At 38.6% G+C, this 24,793-nt stretch overlaps 1 protein-coding gene across 2 annotated transcripts in view; it reads right to left on the reverse strand.

The window, feature by feature from the left end:
• The window catches only part of ZBTB41 (zinc finger and BTB domain containing 41), a 660,593-nt gene that overhangs the window by 270,440 nt on the left and 365,360 nt on the right, over positions 1 to 24,793 (reverse strand). For both annotated transcript variants that reach the window (XM_044080254.1, XM_044080256.1), the window contains one exon: positions 20,639 to 20,768. In XM_044080254.1, the coding sequence (XP_043936189.1) occupies positions 20,639 to 20,768 (130 nt within the window). The remainder of the gene's footprint in view (positions 1 to 20,638; positions 20,769 to 24,793) is intronic.

Here is a 24,793-nt window from a genome sequence, read left to right on the forward strand (position 1 = left end):
TAAAGCTAATTAGAGCTGTACTAGTGCTATGCCTAGGTTGAAAGTCATGTTGTGTATTAGATAATAGATTACTTGACAGAAAGTGGTCTAAGATCTGTTTGTGTATACATTTTTCTAAGATTTTGGCAAGTGATGACAAAACGGAAATGTAGTTTGTAGTGAAACATGTTCCTGTACACACTCAGGAATATTCCCGCAGTTGCAGATACATCTCAGATAATGTGCAGAGTCATGGCAATGATACTGTTCTTGATTATAATGATTTACTTACAGTCTTAAGAGTATCAGCCAACAGAATATCACATCCGAACAATTCCTGATGACATGCCAGTGATACAAGCCTCACAGTAAGTGCCATAGCTCTCTCAGAAACAGAAATGAGGGAGAAATTAAGTGAAGGGAAAGCTCAGGCATCATTAAGATGTAATCTGAGCAAACAGAATGGACATATAGTATGAGGTGCGTCATAAAGAAGACATGATTCACATTTGTGCTGATCTGCAAAATCTGAAAAAGGAACTGAAATACAACATTAAACATTGCTTACAGTTAAAGAAATCTGATCAATGTGTTTGGAACCAGAAATTAAACTTTTTTCTCTCTATAAGTGAAACAGCCAAGAAGCATGACATGATACAGAGTACCATATTTATTTATGTTGCTGGTGTGATAAACTAAAGGGGTCTAGTGGATGAGGATAGATATTTTAGTCCTGACCTGTTAGCTTTCATGTGGTTTGAAATGCCTACAGTAGGCAGCCCTTTAAGAGTCTAAAAGAGTTTTATAGGAATCCTAAACAAAACATGTAACCTGAAGTCAGCTCTGTTGGCATAGAGTGATAATACCCTGACTACAACACTAGCAACACAGCTTTAGTTAGTGGATAGTTGGGATGGGAGTGATCCAGGACATGAGGTGCCTTGACCCAGGAAAGAAGTGGTGACACAGCATGACATGATCACACAGGCATGCATTCTCCTCACAAAGTCATGAACACTAGAGCATTCACTGTGGCTGCATGGAAGCATTCACCTGCATTGGCAGTGACAAAAGTCACAAGTCCCCTATGCAGGGGACACGGCTATAACAGAAATACTCCCAATGCCAGGATTCAGGCAGATTCATCACCTCTATGGCTAACTGGTTGAAGGCTCCTCTGAAGAGCTCTCACCTCTCAGATGGGAAAACACAGTAAGAGCGAAACCAATGAGCCCAGGTCTAATAGGGGAAGGCTTAACGGTTGGCTGGGATGCATATAAAAAGCATACAGACACAAAAAGATGATGTAATCTAAATCCAACCTGCAAGGATGGGGGTGGTGTTCTCATTTTTACACTACACACATTTCTAACAGCAGGGAGACTATCAGGGAACCTTTGTGTAGAAAAGCTAGAAACTGCTGGGCTTTTGCTGGAGTTGTGAATAAGCCTATGGAAAATGTAACCTTTACTTATACAACTAGGACTGTGTGTACTTATGCAACTGCGCTTCAAACATTCTGCATCCCTGATACAAACAGAATTGAAGCAATAACTTTGTCATCATTTTGCCATAAGAAAAAAGTAAAAGGAGTCGATTCTTGTTTAAACTGAATGAGTAATGCAGTAGATCTTCTTTACAAAGTCCGAATTGTAGAACTATTGGTGACTGCCTTGGCACTTTAATAACAGCCTTTTTGTTCAAAAGCAAAAATATGAAGCCTTGAAAAAATAGTTTAAGTATACAGAGACTGCATGAAGTCCTTTTTCTCATTCTTTTTTGTGAGTGAACTAACTTAGGTTTGCTGTAAACTTGATTGTGTTACACCACTAAAATTCCTATTTGTTTCTCACACTAAGCAAAAAACTTTGGTGATGCCTAACATTATTACCTGTCAAGAGGAGGAAAAAGACAAGTTAAATGCTATGTTCTTTTCAATATGCAAATTAGTGATTCCAAGCTATATGGAGAAAGCTCCAAATTGTGTGTATTTAATACACCATTAGAAAGGGGTCTATATTAGAACACCAAAAATTCAAAATGTCGAGTGTTCTAACATCGAACCCTATCAATCGAAAATTCAAAACATCAAACATTCAGAACAGCAAAATTTTTCCTAGGGAAAAAATGTGCTGTTCCAAAACACATACACACAACACAAGCACACCAAACAAACAGCAATCCACACACATACACCTAAATTCTTACACCTAACCCTACACTAAACTATACATACACTACTAACTATCCACTTACCTTAACCCAAACCCTAACCCTAAGGTCCGTCACTATCGCACAGTCATCTCACCCGCACCCTAACCCTAACTCACCTACCCCGCCCTAACTCTTATGCCCACACAATCGTACACTTATCTGACCCATGCTCTAACCCTAACTGATCTAACCCGCCCTAACCCTCATGTCCACACAATTGCACACTTACCTGAACCCGACCCGTAACTTTCCATCAGAGCGCTGAAAATACCGAAGCAACAGAAATGGACAACCAAATTCTTTCCCTAGGAAAAAAATTGGTTTTCTGTTTCTTTGATATTTTCAGCGTTCGCTGAAAACGGGTTGATATTAGAACACTCAACATTTTGAATGTTCGGTGTTCTAATATAGACCCTTAGAAAGATATACATTTCTTAAATTTAGTTTCATATTTCAGCAGTACTACATATGTTCTAAAAAGATGTTGCACAGGCAACTGAAGACATGAGAAATGTTACAAACAAATTACAGTTGTACTGAGTAGACAGCATAAAAGCAGATGTTTAGGTAGTGGGATTACTGCTGCAGTAGGATGGAAGGGGAGGGGGAACCGGAAGTATACTCATTACTGTCTGTCTCCATCCCTCCCTTCCCTTCTACTACTTTGCTGCCAACTCCTGTCTCTGCCTTTTCTCTAAAACTGCATCTTCTGCTAGGCCCTTCTCCAAAAAAAGTCTGACTTCAGCTATTTTCTGCAGGAGGAACACTGCTGTGCAGGGTAGCTCCTACTGTACCTACGTATGTCAGGATGAAATCGATTATATAACTGCTTGACTATTCCATAATTCTCCCCTTTTCTCCAATCTTTGGAATATTTCCTGTGAATAGGGACCCTAAAAGATTCTTATCTAAAGAAGTATCCAAAAGCTGCCTCTTAACATTCACCCGCAGGGCACATTATCCTTAGCCATACATAGCTATATAACATTCTCTGTGGATATTATCCAACTGCAGATATCAATGGCATCATATCTACATTTGTTTGCACGCTTGTCTACCTTAAAGACTGACTGAATAATTGACAGAATCTGCCTCTCAAAGTCTCACATCAGGAATTTCTGCTTCCATGTCCTGTATCTGTGAAGATCTCTCCCTGGTACTTAATAATGTTTATTCAACACATATAAGAGGTATAAACCTTCTTTCCACATCTCTCTAATGCTCTGCTTTCCTTATTCAGTGGAAGTATTCAGAGTTTTGAACAAGTTTGAATCTCCATGAAGTCACCAGTGATATCTCTGCACTCTCAATGACTGAGTTTTTATATAGCTAATTACATTTTCCTGTAAAAGCTGCGGTGGTGATGCTACACTAGCGTTGTCGCCTCACAGTAAGACGTTGTCCCGTTCGATTGTCAGCTAGAGCGTCTTCTGAGTGGAGACATGCGTGAATGGGCATACCTTCGTTGAATGTTGTGCGTCAGGGCCGGCAACTCGGCAAGTAAAAATCTACTGACAATCATTAGCGGACCGGAGTTCCACTGTGGCGACCCCTATTCGGGAAAAGCCGAAAGACACAACAACATTTTCCTGTACATTGTAAAGCCTAACTTAAGGTTGGAGGTTGACAGTTGGGTTCCAGGGATGACATCTAAATGGTATCTTCAAAAAGCTAAGAAAACTGGATTGGGTGGGAGGGGGAATCACCAAAGATCTTGGTTTCTCTATGCTCAATAGTTCCAGATATTCCTTGTGGGCCTCTGAACTTTACCTTAAGCCATATTCAAAGTTGTGTACCTTCAAAGTAAGCATTTTTCTGAAGGAAAATTCCCCTGGTGGGCAGTCTATTGATGTGGTTTCCACATCATCAATATCACAGGCCAGAGGGGAGGACATTGGTGAAGTACATGGTAGATCTTCTTAGTTTGACTATGATTCCGACACATCTGGGGGAAAGCATTTTCTTTTCCTCTTCATAGAGGCAGCCATTCACGTGGACAAAGGGTGAACTGCCTAAAAGCCAATTCTGTGACAAATGGCTCCATATTCATACACAAACCACTTATATTCAATAGCACCACAGGCAAACTTTGGCTGGGTGGATATCTGGCATTTGGACTTCATCCCTGAAAGAAAGGAGGAGACTCTTCTCCATAGAAAGAAGCTTTTAGGAAACCTGCTTAATAAGGGGGCTCATATGTCTCCTGCATAAAAATTGTAGGTATATCCTTATGTCAACAAACTCCAAGCAACACAGTCAACAGTTCTAAAGGCTGCACTGTCAACAGAGACACCTGAAAACCAGCATCTGGTCTGAAAGACTCACAAGTTTGAACAAAGGATCCACCAAAGTCAGAATTCATACACAAACAGGATTCTACAGGTTTCAAGTAGAAGTCATCTTTTACCAAGGAAGACAAACAGAAGGAAATTTTTTTCCCTAAGTACCACCTTGGGTAAAACAAAATGTGTGTGGTTGCCAAAGGTGCTGCAAGAAACCTTTACTGGACAACTTTCAACACAATGGTCTGGAGCACACTGGAATGGTGCAGGTGTTGGGGCTAAAGGTGTCAACAATCAAGAACATGACCCTACCTCTGCATTGCACCTAAATCGGTTCATGCAGCACAGGTCTGACTGGTGAAGGTCTATGTATGTATCTAGCTGATAAATGGATAACTTAACTATCCTTCTCCTATCCTTTTCAGCCATAACCAATGACAAAAGTAAATATAATACACATGACTATTAAGAGTCAACAATTACTAGCATGTATTGGAATGCATTACAGGAAACTGGAGTGCATTAAAAAATGCAGACAAGAGGAAACATACAAGCTCCACAAAGACAGTGAGTGGAGGTGAAGACTAAACCCCAGACCCTGGCAATGTTAGGCAGAGATCTTAGCCACTAAACCACCTTGCTAACTTACCATTTTATGACTTGCAAGAGTTCTGTGAAGACCTTATCAATACTTTTCATCAGGAGTTCCTTCTTCAAATGAATAACATTTAATCAGTTGAAAAGACAAGCAATCTTTAAAATTTCTGCTTCTGTAACAGTGAAAGGTTTGCCAGAAACTTTCCTTGATGAAGGAACTTAGACTTGTTGTCCTTTCTGACAAACAGGTGTTATTCTGTTTTACCACCTTTTCTGACACACTGCAGCTACTTTTGGAGGGTGTGCTGCCATTACATCCAGATACTGAAAGAACTTACTGAACATCCTCTTCTTACCTTCTACATCGTTTCTGCCTCTTCATCAAGTTTTTTTTATGCACCACACATTTCTGAAGAACAGGTTTTACACTTTGTCAAGGTTACATTTTATTAATATTTTAGACCCTTCTTCATTTTCATCCTTGGTGATTTTTTTAATTATTTCTAATAAAAACAGAAGCCTTCAGTGCTTTCAAAACTATATTTTCTAGCATTATTAAATCACCTGCAGTGTTTACAACTTCCAGTTGTAACTGAACATCTTTGGCTGCCATTTGTCTACCCCAATCCCACTTGCTCACAGATGAGAGTGGTGAACAAATGATCAAATAACCAATTCCTCACAGTGGTGAAAAAAAACAATGCACTCCTAAATATTTATCAAATGGAAAATAGGCCAGAACAACTGATGAATTATATGAAAATGAAAAAGTCAAAGTAAACTTTACTGTCAATCAGATATACACAGCTGAGCGAAATTACGTTGCTTTGGTCCCCATGCAAGACATAACAACGAACACACAGTTTGAATGATAATGATTAATCCATATACAGTAATAAATAAAATATTAACAACATGATAAATTATCACAATTGGACAGGAAGACATTAGACAATATTATGCTAGACTATGACTCATATTGTGATTGCTTGAAATATTGCACTTTATCAGTTGTAGTATGATATATTCTGATATTCATATTGCACATGTATGGAGTGGTGACTCACTCCTGACTATTGCACATTCAAGAAGTAATAGCATAAGAAATCAGGCTAACTGTACCGGTTACTGAAGCAATTTTCCAGCGTGATTACTATAGCTGATACTTCATAGCAAGTGGCATAATGATCTAATTATTAGCTGCCATGCCCAGCATTCAAGTTCAGCAGCCTTATGGACAGAGGGAAGAAGCTCCTGTTCATTCTAGATGTTTAGCAGTATAAGATGCAATACCTCCTGCCCTGGGAAAGGTGGAAGTATATGCCATGAGCTGGGTGAGTGGAATAGTTGATTATCTTCCTAAACCTTCCCACACACCAAGTCTCGTGCAGATCATCCATGGATGGGAACAAGGAACCAATGACTATTTCCGCTGTCCTCACTACCCTCAAGAGAGCCTTGCAGTCAGATGCTCTGCAGTTACCAAACCCAACTATAATGTTATTTGAGAGGATGCTCTCGACAGTCCCCTTATAGAAGGCTTTGAGGATGAGACATGTTTGCCTTCCTCTGTTTCCATAGGAAATGCAGATGTTCTTGTACCTTCTTCACTGTGTGGTTGACATGAGTCAACCAACATAGGTCATCTGAAATTTGCACCCCCAGGAACTTGTTTTTTTTTTCTGCCACCCTCTTAATTTCCAGATGTCGCTGCATCTCCTCAGTCCTCTTGAAGCCCACTATTAATTCTTTCATCTTGCTTACATTTAAGGCCAGATTGTTGCTATCTCACCTGCCTATCAGATGCTCCACTTCATCCCTGTAAGTTGTTTTCTCACCATTTCTTATAAGACCTATGACAGTGGTATCATCCGTTAACTTGATGATTTTGTTGGATTCATGCTTGGCCATGCAGTTGTGCGTCAACAAGGTGAACAGCAGAGGACTCAGAACACAGCCCTGAGGGACACCCCTGCTCAATGTAATACTGATTGAACTGTTATTTCCTACACACACTTTTTGGGGTCTGTTGATGAGAAAGTCCAGTATCCAGTTACATAGGGGGTGTTGATGGCCAACTGACTCAGCTTTGATATCAGTTTCTGGGGGATGACAGTGTTAAAAGCGGAACTAAAATCAATGAACAGCATTCTGACATAGCAATTCTTGTTCTCTAGATGTGCCAAGGATTCATGAAGTGCATCAGCCATGCAGCAGTTAGATCTATAAGCAAACTGTAATGTATCCAGTGTTGCAGGTAGGGTTGAAGACATATGGTTCTTGATCAACCCCTCAAAACACTTTGTTACTGTTGATGCAAGAGCAACTGGCCGGTAATTATTTAGACTTGTCAGCTGGGATTTTTTGGGTAAGGGAATGACTGTCGTATTTTTGAAGCAACTGGGTACAATGGCTAGGTGCAGGGATGTGTTGAATATATCTGTTAGTACAGTGGACAGTTGGGTAGCACAGTCTCTTAGAACCCTTGCCATAATATTATAAGGACCAGTTGCTCTTCTTGGGTTTACTTGCCTCAGGGTCTTCAGAATATCAGATGTTCTTAGACATAGCACCACCTTACCCTGTTCAACAGGGAGCTTATCTGGCACAGTGCTGTTGTCCATATAAAATCTGTTGAAGTAGATGTTTTGTTTGTTCACAAATTCTGTGTTGTCATCACATGGGGAGGATGCAGGCCTGTAGTTGGTTATGGCTTGAATGTCTTGCTAGAGATGTCTGGAGTCCCTTTGGTCAGAGAAGTGTCCCTGAATTTTACGTCCATACATAAAAACACAAAATACAGGAACGCAATAAGTATTTTCAAAGTTACAATCAAAGACTGTGGAGTAATGCTGGAATTATGAGGGACACAGGTCAAATGACACAAAGGGGGAAAAAGCATGAGACAGGCACTTCATTCACCAAGGCAGACCTTCAAATGCTTGAAAAATGGGTAGGACAATGACTGATGTGGTATGCAGAAGCCTGTTTGTTATACTATTTTATGAGTTCCCCATAAGTAAAATCTTAATCCTTCTCATGATTTCCTTTATAACTTCTTTATGTGTTCCAAGCACATCTCCTGATTTAGCAATTCACAGATTTTCGATCATAAGTAAAGAAAGCAAGGGTTTCACTGGTTGCTTCTGGAACTGTCAAAACAAAACGTAGCTACTCATGCCTTAAAGAGCATAAAATGTGTCTACTCTGAGACACCTGCAGCTCTTTTCTCTAAGATACAATGATACCACAGCTGGCTACTCTTTTCATGGGATGGGGAAACTCTGCTTGCAGTGAAAACAGAATTTGAAACAAATGTGCAAATTTATTCAATAACTTTTCTAAATGGCTAGCTGGTCTGGTCCCTTAGACCATTTTCAGCTATGACTCAGGCCAAATGGCATTTACAAATTTCAACATACAGTTACAATTATGTAATAAAATGTGAGGGGGAAAATTAAAGACACAAGAAATCGTATAATGCAGTGCACTTCCAGCATTTTGAAATATTTACAAGTCTTTGCTAATATACAATGTATAAGGTGTAATAAACACTTACAAATACGGGATTTGCACAGTGAGTAACAGATTAATCTCAGCTCTACCAGCGTGAAAAACAAAAACTCAGAAAAGAGAGCCAGTGAATTTTTCTTTTGGGGTAAAATTTCAGTAACTGGCTAATAAGTGCACTGCCTGGATGTCAGCAAAGAAGAACTTTACAGAACCTGAAAGAAAATCAGCCACTAAAGGTGAGGAGAAAACACTGGCTGGGAAGAATCCTGGAGCTGTTCAGCAAAACGCAGTTCAAGCTCCATGTGTGGTGCACGACAAGTCAAATGTGCTCAAAGCTGTTTAAAAAAACACTGAAGGAGTATATCAACTCCAATAACAAAAGGCTGAAAAAGGGAAGAAGCTTCCAACAGATATTCAGACGAGCTGATAAAACTGTAAAAATCAGAGGTCAAAATGAAGAAAAGGCTGGCTGAGTATGAAATTGCTCAAGAAGAGAGGTTTCAAAATGGTAGAATTAGAGGACAGAACACTTAGGGAAAACCTGAGATTTTTTGCAGCACAACAGTAACTGGATCATTTTATTAAAGCACAAATAATTAACTGGACTGGTACTCCACAGCAGGAGTTGTTAATTGAAAAGGCACATCATGTGTATGCTCCAAACCTGGTCATGAAAAAGCAGCCAAGACCTGTCTTAGTAAAATTACAAACCTACCAGCAGAAAGAGTTGAATCTGATAAAACTGTGGTAGAAGGACAAAGTGCTAACTGTTAGAAACAGTAAAGTGTTTGTGGAAAATGATTATGCAGTGTACACCAGGCAGAAGAGGAGTAAATTTATTCTGGTGATTAGGGAATGTCAAGAGGCAGGTGTGAGATTAAAGCTGTTGTATCCAGCTGTCTTCAGAATATTTTTTTCCAGGAGAATTAAAGTCTTTTTTTTTTATGCAGAACATGCTAAGGAGGAAATACAAAAGTTTGTCCAACAAAATATGAGCTATCAAACAGAAGGAGACTCTGCTTCTTATTCTTCTTACTATACCAGTGAAATTTTTCCAGTGTTCCAAAGGAAAATGCTTGAGAGAGACAGAAAAATCCAGGTGGTTGAATAGAAGGACAGGACTACATTGGAAATGAACAAGAGACTAGAGCTGGGCGATGGAGATTAACAGAAAGAAAACCATCAAATCAGAAATGAATTAATAAATGTGGGATTACAAAGCATCAATCACATTTGTGTAAATATGGCTGAACAAGAAAACTGGGAAAATACTGGACTTTTCTGACTTTGTTAAACTTCTAGGGGACTCCAAAGCATACGTCCTTCTTCATATCTTTAATGCTTGGAAGATCATTAAGGAAAGAGTGGAGGAAGGAAAGGTCTAAATGAAGAAAAGGCTGGCTGAGCATGAGATTGCTCAAGAAGAGATGTTTAAAAAAAATGTAGAATTAGGGGACAGAACGCATAGGGAAAACCTGAGATTTTTTTTTTTGCAGTACTAGAGAAACTTGAAGGAACAGACTGTATTAATTTTATGACAGCACAAATAATCAACTGGACTGGTACTCCACAGCAGGAGTTTTTAATTGAAAAGACACATCATGTGTATGCTCCAAACCTGGTCATGAGAAAGCAGCCAAGACCTGTCTTAGTAAAAGTACAAACCTACCAGCAGAAAGAGTTGATTCTGACAAAACTATGGTAGAAGGACAAAGTACTAACTGCAGGAGACTGTAGAGTGTTTGTGAAAAATGATTATGCACTGTACACCAGGCAGAAGAGGAGTAAGTTTACTCTAGTGATCAGGGAATGTCAAGAGACAGGTGTGAGATTAAAGCTACTGTATCCAGCTACCTTCAGAATATTTTTCCAGGAGGATCAAAGTCATTTTTTTGATGCAAAACATGCTAAGGAGGAAATACAAATGTTTGACCAACTAAAAGTGAGCTATCAAACAGAAGGGGACTCTGCTTCTTATTCTTCTTACTATGTCAGTGAAACTTTTTTCCAGTGTTCTAAAGGAAAATGCTTGAGAGACAGAAAAAAAAACAGGAGATGAATAGCAGGGCCAGAACTATGTTGGAAATGAACAAGAGACAAGAGATGGATGATGGAGATGAACAGGAAGAAAACCAGCAACTCAGAAATTAATGAATAAATGTGGGATTACAAAGCATCAATCACATTTGTAAAATGCGGCTAAACAAGAAAACCAGGAAAATACTGGACTTTTTTGACTTTGTTAAACTTGTAGGGGACTCCAAAGCATATGCCCTTCTTCATACCATTAATGCTTGGAAGAACATTAAGGAAAGGGTGGAGGAAGGAAAGAGCTGTTAATTTATGTATTTATTTATTTGACATTTGTTAACCAAGATAGTCCAACTAAGCCAACGCCCTTTTTCAGTGCAGGCCCAGGAAGAAAAGCTTCACAGAAAAACAATTACTTACATCAGTAAGATATGGTACAAGAAAACATAAAAACAGGATGCAGGTAAATATATAACACAAATAACATACAGATCATGCTGGCTGGTAGGATACTGCAGTAGAAGGCATTAAAACTATATGAAGACTTACAGAAATAAAGTGGGATTGCACACAGCAATTTAACGGTGATTATTGGTTTTAATCAGAGGTTCAAGAAGTATTAATATAAGTTAGATACTGAGCTGTAGAAGAATACTGTAATAGAAAATAAATGAGGGGAGATGAGAAAGACTACTGTTAATAGAAAGTAATGTAGGGGAGGAAGGAGCTATAAGAACTGATATAAGGCATCTATGTAAGGTTAGAAGATAGGTTAGGGAGAATGGGAATAAGGAAGTTTCTGTAGTGGAGAAGAAAGCGCTTAGCATTAATAAAGTATGGTGCTCTTCTTGGATTGTTTGCATCCTGCTGGTTTTATTTTTATTGGAATGGGAATAAAAACCAGAGTTAGGTAGATAATTGGGGGAAGAAAAGATATTAAACAGGTAGTAGAGAGGTTTGGTAAGGAGTATAGTGGACAAGAATACAAGGAGAGCTGGCCTAAGAAGAAGCAAATAAGAAAAAATGAAAGAAAATTAATAAAGGCATGTAAAGAACACAGTGACAGCAGAAGTATGGAAAAGGAAGGAGAGTTCATGTAGGATAATTACAATGACATGTCCCAGTAGTCTAAGGGTAGTCTTTTACAGGTTTTCTGAAGAAGTGTGTCTGGTTTATTTGACAAAGTGACAAGGGAAGTTTGTTCCATGAAAGGGCTGGACAATAAATGCAACATTTTTGGCCCCAAGAGCTCTTGGGTTTGTAGATTTCTAGGGAATACTGGTCAGAACGTCTATGAGTACAAGGGGGGCTGTATAGAGAGATTAACAAGGAAATGTTAGGACAGGAAGAGGGATTGTGCACAATGGAATGAATAAAGGTAAGCTGTGAAAGCTGAAGATGTTCAGAGAATTCCAACCTGTTCAAGGACATTAGAGCAAGACAGTGTTGTGACTTTGGAGGTTTGTTACATACAAACCTCGTTACTTTATTGTAGGTAGATTCAAGTTTAGAGAGGAGATTAGTCTGTAAGTTATCGTTTGAGAACTGAAGAGAAGGTTAGGCAGGAGGCAAGCATGGGCAAGTGTCTGGCGTGACTCAACAGTTAGAAACTTTTTGTTACGTGTAAGTCAAACTTTAGCTGGTCATCTATAATGGTACTCAGAAACTTGGTATCGGTTTCAGCCTTAATGACTGTGTTGTTTAGGAAGGTAATGGAGAATGTAGGTTTGCGTTGAGACAGTGATTTGGGGAGGGAAAGTAAAAGTTTAGTCTTTTTGGGTTGAGTAATAATTGGTTATTTCAGAGCCAGGTTTCATAAAAAAAAATTTGTGTAAGAGTAAAACATTTTTTGTTCTTAACAGTATTTTTATAAAACACAAAATATACTGCATGGCATATAGTAAAGCATTTTCAGCTATTTTTGTGTGCTATAGAGATACTAAAACAGTTGCCTTTTTTTCTTTTTCCTTCTTGTTTAGTTTTAAGAAATGTACGAAATGTAATGTAAAAAGAGAAGAAAGCCTGGACACAATCATGTTTAACATAATAAGGTATAATCTTGAGTTGCTGAGGTGAGGGAAGGGTTGTAAAAGTATACAGATCATGATAGAAGTAAAAAATGTTATGCTTTTTCTTACTTTTGCATAGGGAAATGACTGCATTAAGGCCCTTGGCTTGATCTAACAACAAGTTTTAAGAGGAAGCAAGTACATAAGAGATGAATGAATGTAATGAAAAGTTTAATTTAGCAAATAAATGTTCATAGTGCAACATGAGAAGCTTGTAGCTGAAGGCAATTGTGTATCTGGCTCTAATGTTTCTATGGAGACAAGTGATAAGAGGGCAATAAAACAGAACACTTTTTATTTTCAATTGCTAAAAGAAAATGTTTTCTGAAAGCATTCAATTTGCTCTCTACATCTGGGAGAAGATTAAAGATAACACAAAAACAGACAGCACATAGTGTTAAGTAGAAGCACTGGGTGTACCACGCATCTTAGCAAGAATGGTTAACCTTACTTAGAGATCAATTAAAGCCTGTGAGTGTAACTATTAATCAGGGACAACTGGTCTTATTAAGAGGGTTAAAATTCATTATTTGAAGATGTACATAGTTCTGTGTGTTTGTATTAAGTTAATAGGTTATGGGACTATTCTTGGGGAGATGTTTGTCTTTTTGTTTTAGTGTTTTCATTAAAAAAGCAAGTCTTGAAAGATGTGACATACATACAAATGGATATGACAAGAAATAACTGTATAAAATATCAACCTGACAAACATCAGTGCAAGCATGTAACACAAAAGCTGAAATTATACATTTTTAAAATAAAATGTTGTTATATGCAACAGGTGGGAATAATAACTTATCATAATGGCAACACTTTCCGTATTATCTCTGAACCTGAATGGTCTCACAAGTATATACAAGAACTAAAGTGTAGTGAACTATATTTAGAAATACAGAGTGCAGATAGCTATGCTACAGGAGATACATTTGGAAAGAACTGAGCATGCAAATTTGATAAAGAAAAAAATTCAGGATAGTTATTCAGCATAGTATCTGGGACAAAGAGAAATGGAAGTACTTGTATTAACTACTAGAGGAGCTCTGAAAGAGACAGAAGAGGAAAAAAAAGATGACAATGGTAGAATTGTAGTAGTATGAGGCTACTAGCAAGGGAGGAAGATTACGCTGACATAGATTTAAATTCCACCTAAAACTGCTACAATGAAGCTTAAGAAAAATCTGGGAGAACTAAAATTTCCAGCAAGGAATATTATTTATAGGTGGGGACTGGAATTTGATTTGCAACAGTGAGGATGCATCTTGGGGGACAAGATAAAAATATATAACACAAGAAGGCAGATATTTGAAGAAATTTATGAAAATATTTGGTATGGAAGATGTGAATTCAGTAGAAGGAGCTCAGAGAGAATTTAAATATTATTCCCTAAGGTTCAAATATGGGCTAGACTTGACAGAAGTTCTATTTCACAGGAACATGTGCATTTAATTGAAAGTTTTGATATGTATCCAATAACTATTTCAGATCAAGCGCCAATAATAACTGAAATAAAAAAATGAAACAGTGGCATTTCCCCTTCTATCTGTTAAACAGAGAAGAATTTAAGGAATGGGTAGTGCAAATTTCCTTCAGAAAATATAGCTAGAGAGTGGGACAAACTGAAAGTGGAGTTTAAAAAATCGAGTAGAAATAAAAGAAAAAGAGATATGGTTAAGAGGTAACAAGAAATATTGAGAGGGAATGACAAAGATTAAAATAATGCAGAATAAGGGGAAGCTCACAGAACAAGAAAAGGTGCAATGGAATTATGCTAAAGAGAAACTAAGGGTTTAAAGAGTTTAAAAAGACTGTTGCTAAGCAACTACTTTTTGATAAATCAGGATGTCCTTTCCCACAAGACATGATAATGTTAATAGTATGAGGAGAGACTCTCCTTCTTCTCTAAATAGCTCTTGCATTATACCATTATTTCACCTTCTTCCTGGAAAGCAAGTGTGCTTAATATTTCATTGAGTTTTCTAATGCGAAAGAAATACTTGGCTATTTCAATCAAAACAAAATCACCCAGCACATAATATAGATTGGTAGTATTTCACAGGAGCTCATAAACTTCATGAAAGCAAAAGTATGCAGTTCATAGGTGACATTTTACAGAGAAAGAGAGAGGGCACAAAAGCTTTTAGCACAGTGGCTCAGGCAATAGAAAGTAAATGGGGTTGTTGCCAAGCTTTGGGAGCCTATAACAAGGAAAATAACTAGAGATCTTGTAGAGGTATTAGAAATATTTCAGAAATGTTATGAAAATCTGTACAAAACAGAGAAATCTGGAAATAAAAAAAAAGTAGAAATGGAAATATTTGTGGAAGAATATATATGCCAAGGTTAGAGGTACATGAAGCTCAATTATTAACAGGTTAGAAGGCAATGAGATAAAAATAGTGATGTACAACCAATCTGCAGGAGAGTTCCCAGAAACTGGTATTCTTGTGGAAGTTTGGAAGCTAGGAGAGATGAAAGTAGTAAAGATTTGGAACGTTTTATTTAACAGTATTTAAAAAGGAAGAGAAGCATCAACATCTTGGAAAAAATCTGTGGTGGCTGTAATACCTAAAAATGGTCAAGACCCATCAGATCCAGCTTTCTGTAGGCCCATTTCAATTCTAAACCATAATTATAGGTTCACAGGGCATTTATAAGCCTAGCCAGAGTGTGTTTGGCTTTCGCCACCCATTTTAAATTAATTTTGCTATGCCCTTTTTCGAGGTTAGTATACTGTGCCTCTGTCTAACAGTGACACAGAAGTGATACCCGGGGTAAACCTACGATCTCCCATCCACTCATCAAGATTCCTCTTAAAGAGAGTCAATGAGGGACTCTGCCTAACCTGGACTGGGATTTTATTCCAGAGTGGAGAGCCTCTGGGTTATGAATCTGTCCCTCCAGCATGTCCTATTTATTTCAGTGCTGAGGTTCAAGTCTCTCGAAAGTGCGTTTCGATGGGATTTGGATTTTCTGAGGTGCAGCATGTCCATTAATTCCGGGTTGGACATGGCTTTATACGTCAGGCAGAGATCGCCTCTGAGCAGGCGGTATGCCACTGAGTAGAGCTGGAGTTTCTTTAACCAGGCAGCATATGGCATCTGTTTGAGCCCTTTGATCCTCTTGGTGAGGTACTTTTGGGGTCTTTCCAGTTGCTGCAGGTGTCTGGTAAGGTACATCCCAAAAGGGGCATTGTACTCAATTATGGACCTGATGAGGGATGAGTAAAGAGGCACGATGACCTCCCCTGATCTAGATGTGAATCCCTTCATGATTAGGTGGGCTATATAAAATGTTTTTCTAACCACTTTGGCCACGTGGTTGTCAAATGAGAGATTGCTATCAACTTGGGTCCCCAGGTCCCTAATTACTTCTTCTGTACTTAATGGATTACCACCTATGTGGTAATTTGTGGGCACTTTGTTTTTGCCAAAGGGGATGACTATACACTTTTTGGCGTTTAGCTTGAGGCCATTGCTCTGGCACCAGTTGTCTGTTTCTATGAGGCCCTTTTTAAGGATAATTGTGTCGGCTGGAGAGTCAATTATGGCGCCCAGTTTGCAGTCATCTGCGAACTTGGTCAGCCACAGTCCTTCTGTGTTGGCCTGTACCTCCAAGAAATATATACCAACCAAGAGAGGTCCTAGGACTGAGCCTTGTGGGACGCCACTTGTAACTGGTTTGGAGTCTGACATGGCTCCAGCAATTCTAACCATGTGGGTTCTGTCCTTGAGCCAGTTTTCAACCCAGTGACATAGGTGTTTATATTTAAGCTGGTGATCTTATCTATAATGCCCGAGTGGGGTATTGTATCGAAGGCTTTTGTGAGGTCCAGGTAGGCTGTGTGGACTACCTTCCCCTCGTCAATGGCCTTGGTGACTGTTTCAAAGAAATCGACCAGGTTTAAGAGGCAGGATCTGCCCTTAACAAAGCTGAACTGGGTAGGATCCAGTGTCTGTAGGTCCCCAATATCTTTATTTATGAGGTCCATGATGATCCTTTCCATAGCTTTGCAGACCAAGCTAGTCAGGCTTATGTGGCGATAGTTTCCAGGATCCATTGATGCACCACCTTTGTGGAGAGGGACCACTGTTGCTGTACGCCACTCTTTGGGTACATATCCTGTAGTAAGGCTGAGACTGAACAGTAGTTTTATGTTTGGGTTTAGCTCTTCTTGGAGTTCATGTAGGACGCAGCCCAGGACACTGTCTGGTCCCATTGATGCTGTGTTTTTACTTTGGAGAGGGCGGCTCTTACCTGAGCATCTGAGATGTCAGGGGGGCAGCACTCTGTTGGGATAGATATTTGCCCTTTTGGTGGGGGGGGGGGAGTTTGCGCTGAACCTGTCAGCTAGGATGTTGGCAATGTCTGTGGGTTCGATGTATTTTTTGTCATTTTGGACTAATTCTGAGCATATCTGGGAATTCCCACCCAGGTTCCTAACATAACTAAAGAAAGCCTTGTGATTATCCTTAGTGTCCTGTGCAATTTTTCTCTCAAAGCTGGCCTTAGATGATTTTATGAGTGCCCGTAGTTTTTTGCTAATACTGATCAGACATGCCTTCCCTTTTTGGGATTTTGCTCCTAGTAGCTTCCTCCTTCTACTGTATAGTTTGTTTATGGCTGGGGTCCACCAGACAGGACGTCTGCCTTTGGAGGATTGGGTCTTGGTTTTATTTGAGATTGCATGATCCATGCATTCCTGAAGGTGTTCATAGAATGCGTTTCTAAAGGATTCTGCGGTCTGGGCCATATTTTCCACAGGCTCGGGGGCTTTGAGGGATTCCACCTCGGTTTTGAGGAGTGTGAAATTTGCTTTAGAGAAGTTTTTCACTGTGGTTTTCTGGGTAGGGGTGGGGTCAGGATGTGAATATCCAGTGAGATTAGTTTATGGTCTGATCTTACCAGTGAGGGATACACTTCTGGTCTGGAGCATAGAGTCCCCATGTTGGTGATGATCAGGTCCAGTATGTTTTCCCCTCTTGTGGGAGTGGTAACAAGTTGTTCCATAGCATTTGAGTTTATAAATTCTAGGAACCTTTGGGCTAGGGTGTTGGAGCTAAAGTAATGCTCCCAGTCTATGTTTGGATAGTTGAAGTCGCCCAATATAATGGTGTTTGGAGAGACCTTCATATTTTCCAGTGTTCTCAGGAAGGCCGAGTGGGGTTCCTGGGTTTGGGAGGGTGGTCTGTAGCAGACTATAAACTGGAAGGCAGTTTTACCCACTGTTAGTTGCACATGGATAGTCTCTGATGCTTCGTGCTGTGCCACCAACCTGGAGGTGTGGGTATCTTTGACGAATATTGATACTCCCCCTCCTTTTGTGGTTCGGTCCAAGTTTTGGGGCCGAAAAGCATGGTATGAGGTATAACCTGGTAGTGCTGGGGTGCTCTCGGGAGCCTTGAACCAAGTTTCTGTTACTGCACAGATAGCGATGTTCTCCATGCTAAGGAGAGTTTTGAGTGCGTGCATCTTGAGGTTTAGACTTCTGGCGTTGAGTAGCATTACTCTTAGTTTCTTATCCCTTGTGATACCTATGGAGGTGGGTTTGTCTTTTGAGCCTTGCCTAAAAAAGGCACTATTATAAAGCGTTTATGTCTATAATGTCTGAAAGAATGGAAAAGGTTTTGCCAAAACTGACAGATATGGATCAATATGGTTTTGTGGCGGGCAGGCAAACAGCTGACAACATTAATAGAACAAAAATCATCTAGAGGGAAGCAGAATGTAAGAAAATACCACAGTTATTATTGGGTCTTGATGCAGAGAAAGCATTCAACAGAGTAAGATGGGATTTTATGGGCAGGGCAATGGAGGCATTTGCATTTTCTGATACCGTAATGATATTAATTAGGAGGATATATGAGGAATCAGAGGTGAAAATTAAAGTGGGGTTCCTCTCTAACAAGTCCTGTTTGAACAAAGGAACCAGGCAGGGGTAACCTCTTTCGCCTTTGTTATTTGTGTTATATTTAGAAAAACTGACAAAGTAAATAAAGGACTCAGAAATTCAAAGATATAATTGGTAAGGTAATCCAGAAAGTTGGCTATATTTTCAGATGATATTATTTTGTGCCTGATAAAATCAGAGGATATTTCAGTGTTGTGGAACATTTTGAGACAGTTTCAAGTCTTTTTAGGATACAAAATTAATAAACATAAAACAAAGACTATAGCAGTAAACTATGTACCTACACACAAATTGGTTCAGCAATTCCTAGACTTATGAGCATATGATAAGATGAAGTGCTTAGAAGTATGGGTTAAAAAGCATTCTGTTATGGCAGCCAAGGAAATGTGAGAAGAGACTAAAAAGAGAATACAAAAACTGAGGAACTTGAAGTTTTGTTTTATGGATATAGACAGCATGACATAAGCAGTGAACATGTTTTTAGCTCCTTTAGTTTTTGCACAGGTGAGACATACTCTTTTCAACCAGAGGAGAAGGTGTGGGTAGCAATTAATAAAGAGATGAAGGATTTTTATCTAGGAGGGGAAGAGGGCAAGAGTCAAGTGGGATGAGTTGATCCTTCCAATAGAACAAGGTGGTTTGGGTTTACCTAATTTGAAGGAATATTTCAGAGCTACAGTGTTAAGGCTCCTATACATAGCCCAAACAGCAAGCTATAATTGAAAGTGGAAAGGGACGATGATGAAATGGGGAAGGTCAAGAAATAAGGAGAGACTGGAATTTTGGCTGTAGATCATAAGAATAATAATAACAACCACACATAATATTATATTCATAAAATAGCATAAAGTATTCCAGGAACTATGCCAAGAGGGAATGAAGAAAGGAGTGTCTGTCAATAGGGATGACTGCAATTAGGGGTAGAGAAAGCAGGCAAGAGGGGGCTGGAATCTACTGGAGAAAAGAGGCAAATGAATCAAAGTATTGCAAGCGAAGAATTTAGAGGTAAAAGTAATAGAATGGGAAGAGGCCAAGAATTCATTTGGACTGCATGCTAGAGACTGCCTATATTCTGATATCAATCCTATATAAGGAAGGCAAACAGAAAGGAATAGGGGATCCTAAATGAAAGACCAGCACTGGTAGAGGTTTTAGCTGAATCTAGAACAGAAGCTGCTGTTTAAAAGGGATAATTAGTAGGGAGTATAGAATATTGCATGATAACTATAGGAATCAACCAGAGGAGGTTAGAAAGGACTGGGAAAAGAGACTGGAAGGAATTCACAAAGAAACAATTGGGAGGCTATATTTACACCTCCCAAATATGCAACAAAGTCTAGAAGACTTATGATTTTTGCTTGGAAATGTTTGCAAATGTATTTTTATACCCCAAGCAGACTCCAAAGAATGTTTCCTTGGGTAGACTGCAAATGTTGGAGGTGTGATGAAGAAAAGAGGTACATGGAAACATTTGGGTGTACTAAGTTGGAAGACTAAAAATTCCCTCACAGACTATTTTGTCAGAAATACCTGGGAGCAAATTAGTGTAACAAAGGAAATGATATTTGAGCTGTGATCCAGGATCTGAATTGCCTAGGCATAGTAAGACCTTGCTGAGTTTAATTCTGGTGGCTGACAAAAAAAAGCGATTAACAAAAAATGGCAATCAGAGTCTAAACCAACCATATTAGAAGTACTGAATATAGTACAGAGATAAAAGAACTGGAAGTGGGGTCTTGAGAAGAACAGTAGGAATAAATACAGAAATTAAAATATATCAATATTTTTTTTTTCATTCATATATCCTTTGTGAATCCTGCAGTCCCTCTATCACCTGCAATAATGAATCACATAAAAAGTCTGTCTGACAGCTGTACTATAACCATTTAGATACAGTTAAGAAAACTGTGACTCAAAACGTTATAGCCTTCCGAATGTTTTAAAACAAACTCCCCCAACATAATTGTTCCAGACTGCCCAAAGTATCTTATTAAATAATGACAGCAAATTACAGCACACTTGGTTACAAATCATGTTAACTTTACCTTTCTCTGACAGACTTTCCACAGATGAAACAGGTCCATTTTCTCTTCCCTCTATGAGTGCATTCTATATGTCGTTTTAAGTTCCCAGTGTCATTAAACTGACGGCCACAAACATCACAAGGAAAAGGACCTAAGAGGAAAGAGACTGTCAGTTTTTTTTCTAAACGACTTGTCCATTAAACAATTCAAGAAGGACTATACAATATAAAGTAATATAACCATTTGCCACATGCAATATCCCTGAAAATCTTATGGAGAGCCTTGACTTCTTGAAAAACAAAGATATGCTCTAATCAACACAACATATTTTTTTAGAAATAAATGAAAAACATATACAGCATATGAGTAGAATTTTTTCTGAAAAGTGCTTTAAGCACACAATAATGCCCAACAGGGTATGTGTTACTGTGGAAATAATGCCTGCCCAGCGGGTGTTCTGAGGCCCAACCCTGCAGGCTGCAATAGTGCTCCAAGGGGGTATAGCATCCTCGACAAGGCATGTATGGAAGCATGCATATCCTGTTGTTAAAAGGGGATATTCAGAGACCTTACAATAGTGAACATGCACATCAGCCACCAACAGTCCAGAAGTAACAAACAAAACCTTTGAAGGCTGACTAAGTGATGGCCTTTCATAGCTTTTGGGAAAGGGGAATAAATGGGCCAACTGACTGTGAGGGGACAGATAGAAGGCAATTAGTGGGGAGAAAAATAGAAAACAAAAAAAAAAGAGAGAAAAACCTGAGTAGGACTGCATCCATGCTGAACCTAGATACCATCTTGAATAAATCTGACTTAATTCAAAAATCAACTCTCACTATGTTTATACAGGGAATGGACAGTATACAGCAGTTCAAGTACCCACACTTCCACAGGACCGCCAAGAGCACAGGCTGGTGCAATCAAACCCTGTCCAAGTCCATAAAACAACTGCAGACTGGATCAACAAATTCCCACAATCCTTTACATAACTAATAAAGGTTATACAGGTGGTCTATTCTGTCACAGCCTAGAAGGAATCTTCACTATTCCTCTGAAATTTGTGGATCAGCATTCAGATGGCGTCTCCCCTCTTCAATAGTCTGACAAAGGCTTTTTCCAGGGAGGAAGAGGTGTGTTTTCTATTCGATGTGTTTTACTTACAAACTCAACTCTTATGTAAGGCCATCAAGGAGTTTGCTACCAGCTAGGACAGGATCATGGACCCTATTACCCAACCAATCATCCAGACCTTTCTTAAAAACAGTAAGTGTTTGCAGTTTACATATATGTATAGGGAAAGCAATCCACCACCTGCTTGATCTGTAATGGAATGATTTTCTTAAAAGAAGAGATCTTGCAGTGTTTACATCTACAGACTAGGACTTATTGCTAAACTTTAAGACATGTTCCTTTAAGTAGATGCCCCTAGAATGCCCGACCAACACACACAAGATAATAGTTAATGGAAAATAAATACATTATCTCCAATCTCTTACTGTACCTATATTTTCTAATTTATCTAGTGATGCATTTTTATATCCTCTTGAGCTTTCTAACTTTTGAACAGTTATAAGTGCAAACATGCTGCACATTCCACTGTTGGTTTTATCTAAGACAGACAGATTGAGACCAGTAAGCTTGTATCTCTGCTAGTTATGCTTCAAAGGATGTTTTTAAGATCAATATAACATTTTTAATAATGTCTAGTAAATTTTGACCAAAGGCAAAGTTCTTATCAAACTTTAGTTCTAGATGTCTTATAATATATATACCTCCTCCATTAATGTGTTTTTCATTGAATAAGGATAGCCAAACTTTAATTTTCCAAAATATATAACCTTTGTCTTATTTACATTAAAGTCCATATAAATTAATGCTGACCAGACCTCTAAACTGTCTAAATGTTGTACTGTATATTGACAATACCAACTGCAGACTGGATCAACAAATTCCCACAATCCTTTACATAACTAATAAAGGTTATACAGGTGGTCTATTCTGTCACAGCCTAGAAGGAATCTTCACTATTCCTCTGAAATTTGTGGATCAGCATTCAGATGGCGTCTCCCCTCTTCAATAGTCTGACAAAGGCTTTTTCCAGGGAGGAAGAGGTGTGTTTTCTATTCGATGTGTTTTACTTACAAACTCAACTCTTATGTAAGGCCATCAAGGAGTTTGCTACCAGCTAGGACAGGATCATGGACCCTATTACCCAACCAATCATCCAGACCTTTCTTAAAAACAGTAAGTGTTTGCAGTTTACATATATGTATAGGGAAAGCAATCCACCACCTGCTTGATCTGTAATGGAATGATTTTCTTAAAAGAAGAGATCTTGCAGTGTTTACATCTACAGACTAGGACTTATTGCTAAACTTTAAGACATGTTCCTTTAAGTAGATGCCCCTAGAATGCCCGACCAACACACACAAGATAATAGTTAATGGAAAATAAATACATTATCTCCAATCTCTTACTGTACCTATATTTTCTAATTTATCTAGTGATGCATTTTTATATCCTCTTGAGCTTTCTAACTTTTGAACAGTTATAAGTGCAAACATGCTGCACATTCCACTGTTGGTTTTATCTAAGACAGACAGATTGAGACCAGTAAGCTTGTATCTCTGCTAGTTATGCTTCAAAGGATGTTTTTAAGATCAATATAACATTTTTAATAATGTCTAGTAAATTTTGACCAAAGGCAAAGTTCTTATCAAACTTTAGTTCTAGATGTCTTATAATATATATACCTCCTCCATTAATGTGTTTTTCATTGAATAAGGATAGCCAAACTTTAATTTTCCAAAATATATAACCTTTGTCTTATTTACATTAAAGTCCATATAAATTAATGCTGACCAGACCTCTAAACTGTCTAAATGTTGTACTGTATATTGACCCACAGCATTATTTACTAATGCCTCAATGTTTGAATCATCTACAGTATTCGGCCACAGCTCACAAGACAGAAGGAAACTTGGCATAAAGATAGTAACAAATGTAGGACCCAGTACACACTCCTGTGGAATCTCTAATTCGACAGACTTAGCATCTGAAATGAAATTTCCAAATTTCACCCACCTTCTACCACTTGACCAGCTGTCAGTCAATCTACTTAAGCACCAATTTAGCTATTTGTAACCAATATGCTCATACAGCCTTATGCGGTACTGTGTCAAAGGTCTTTGCTAGGTCTAAATTGATAATGTCTACCAAATGTTCTCTGTCCATAGCTTCCCAGTCAGTTTATTAAAAGCTGATTAAGTTAGCTTGGCACGAGCGGCCTACAGTGAATCTGTGTTGATGTACAACCACTGTAGGATGACTCTGTCAAAGCATGTCCTAACTGTACAATTATAATGAGGCTGTAATTTTCTATGGTAGGGTTGTTTCTCCCTTAAGGATAGGCACTACCAGAGCCTCTTTCCAAATCTCCAGAACATATAAAAGGTCTAATGATTACTGGAATAAAACTTGTAGGCAAGGTGTAATGTAGTCTATAACACTTTTTTAATGGGAAAAAACTCTCAGGGCCTGGGTCTGAGTGAGTTTTATAGCCCTAAATGCCTCTGACAAATTTGTGCCAGTTATTTTTGGACGAGTCTTGAGTAGTTATGTGCTCTGTTAATGTTAAATTTCCTAAAGCCTTATTACAGGTGGTAAATTTTTAAAATAATGCTTTTACCAAAATATCATGGTTAGATACTTTATCATTAACCATAATGATTGCATCATGCTTTTTTCTAGCTTTTCTCTTACCTAATATATTTAACATGTTTACCATACAACTGACATATGTGTACTTCAAAATCTATGTAAAAAGTGAATCAAAATGTCTTTTCCTGCCCAACTCTGACATCTGACTACAGGAACTAGCTATTACAATGTACTGACGAGTGTTAAGACACTTAACTTGCATTCTTTAGCCTGGGGGTTCTAGCCCGCTCCGTTCACTAGACTTACTTTGCTCCACTCCCTGACCCTATTCCCACCCACCCCCAGTAGCTATACATTTAATGTTCACACCAAAAGACAGCTAGTTCATCCAGGCTAACACTGTGCTGAAAAGCAAATAAACTATCTGTGCAATCCAATAATAAAAGTTCTGTTAAAATCCAGAATTTAATGAAAGGAATGAAATAAAACAAAATATGAACAAAAATAATAAAA

The sequence above is a fragment of the Protopterus annectens genome, chromosome 8.part0, assembly GCF_019279795.1.
Source record: "Protopterus annectens isolate FY-2018-M chromosome 8.part0, PAN1.0, whole genome shotgun sequence".
In the NCBI taxonomy this organism is placed as follows: Eukaryota; Metazoa; Chordata; order Ceratodontiformes; family Protopteridae; genus Protopterus; species Protopterus annectens.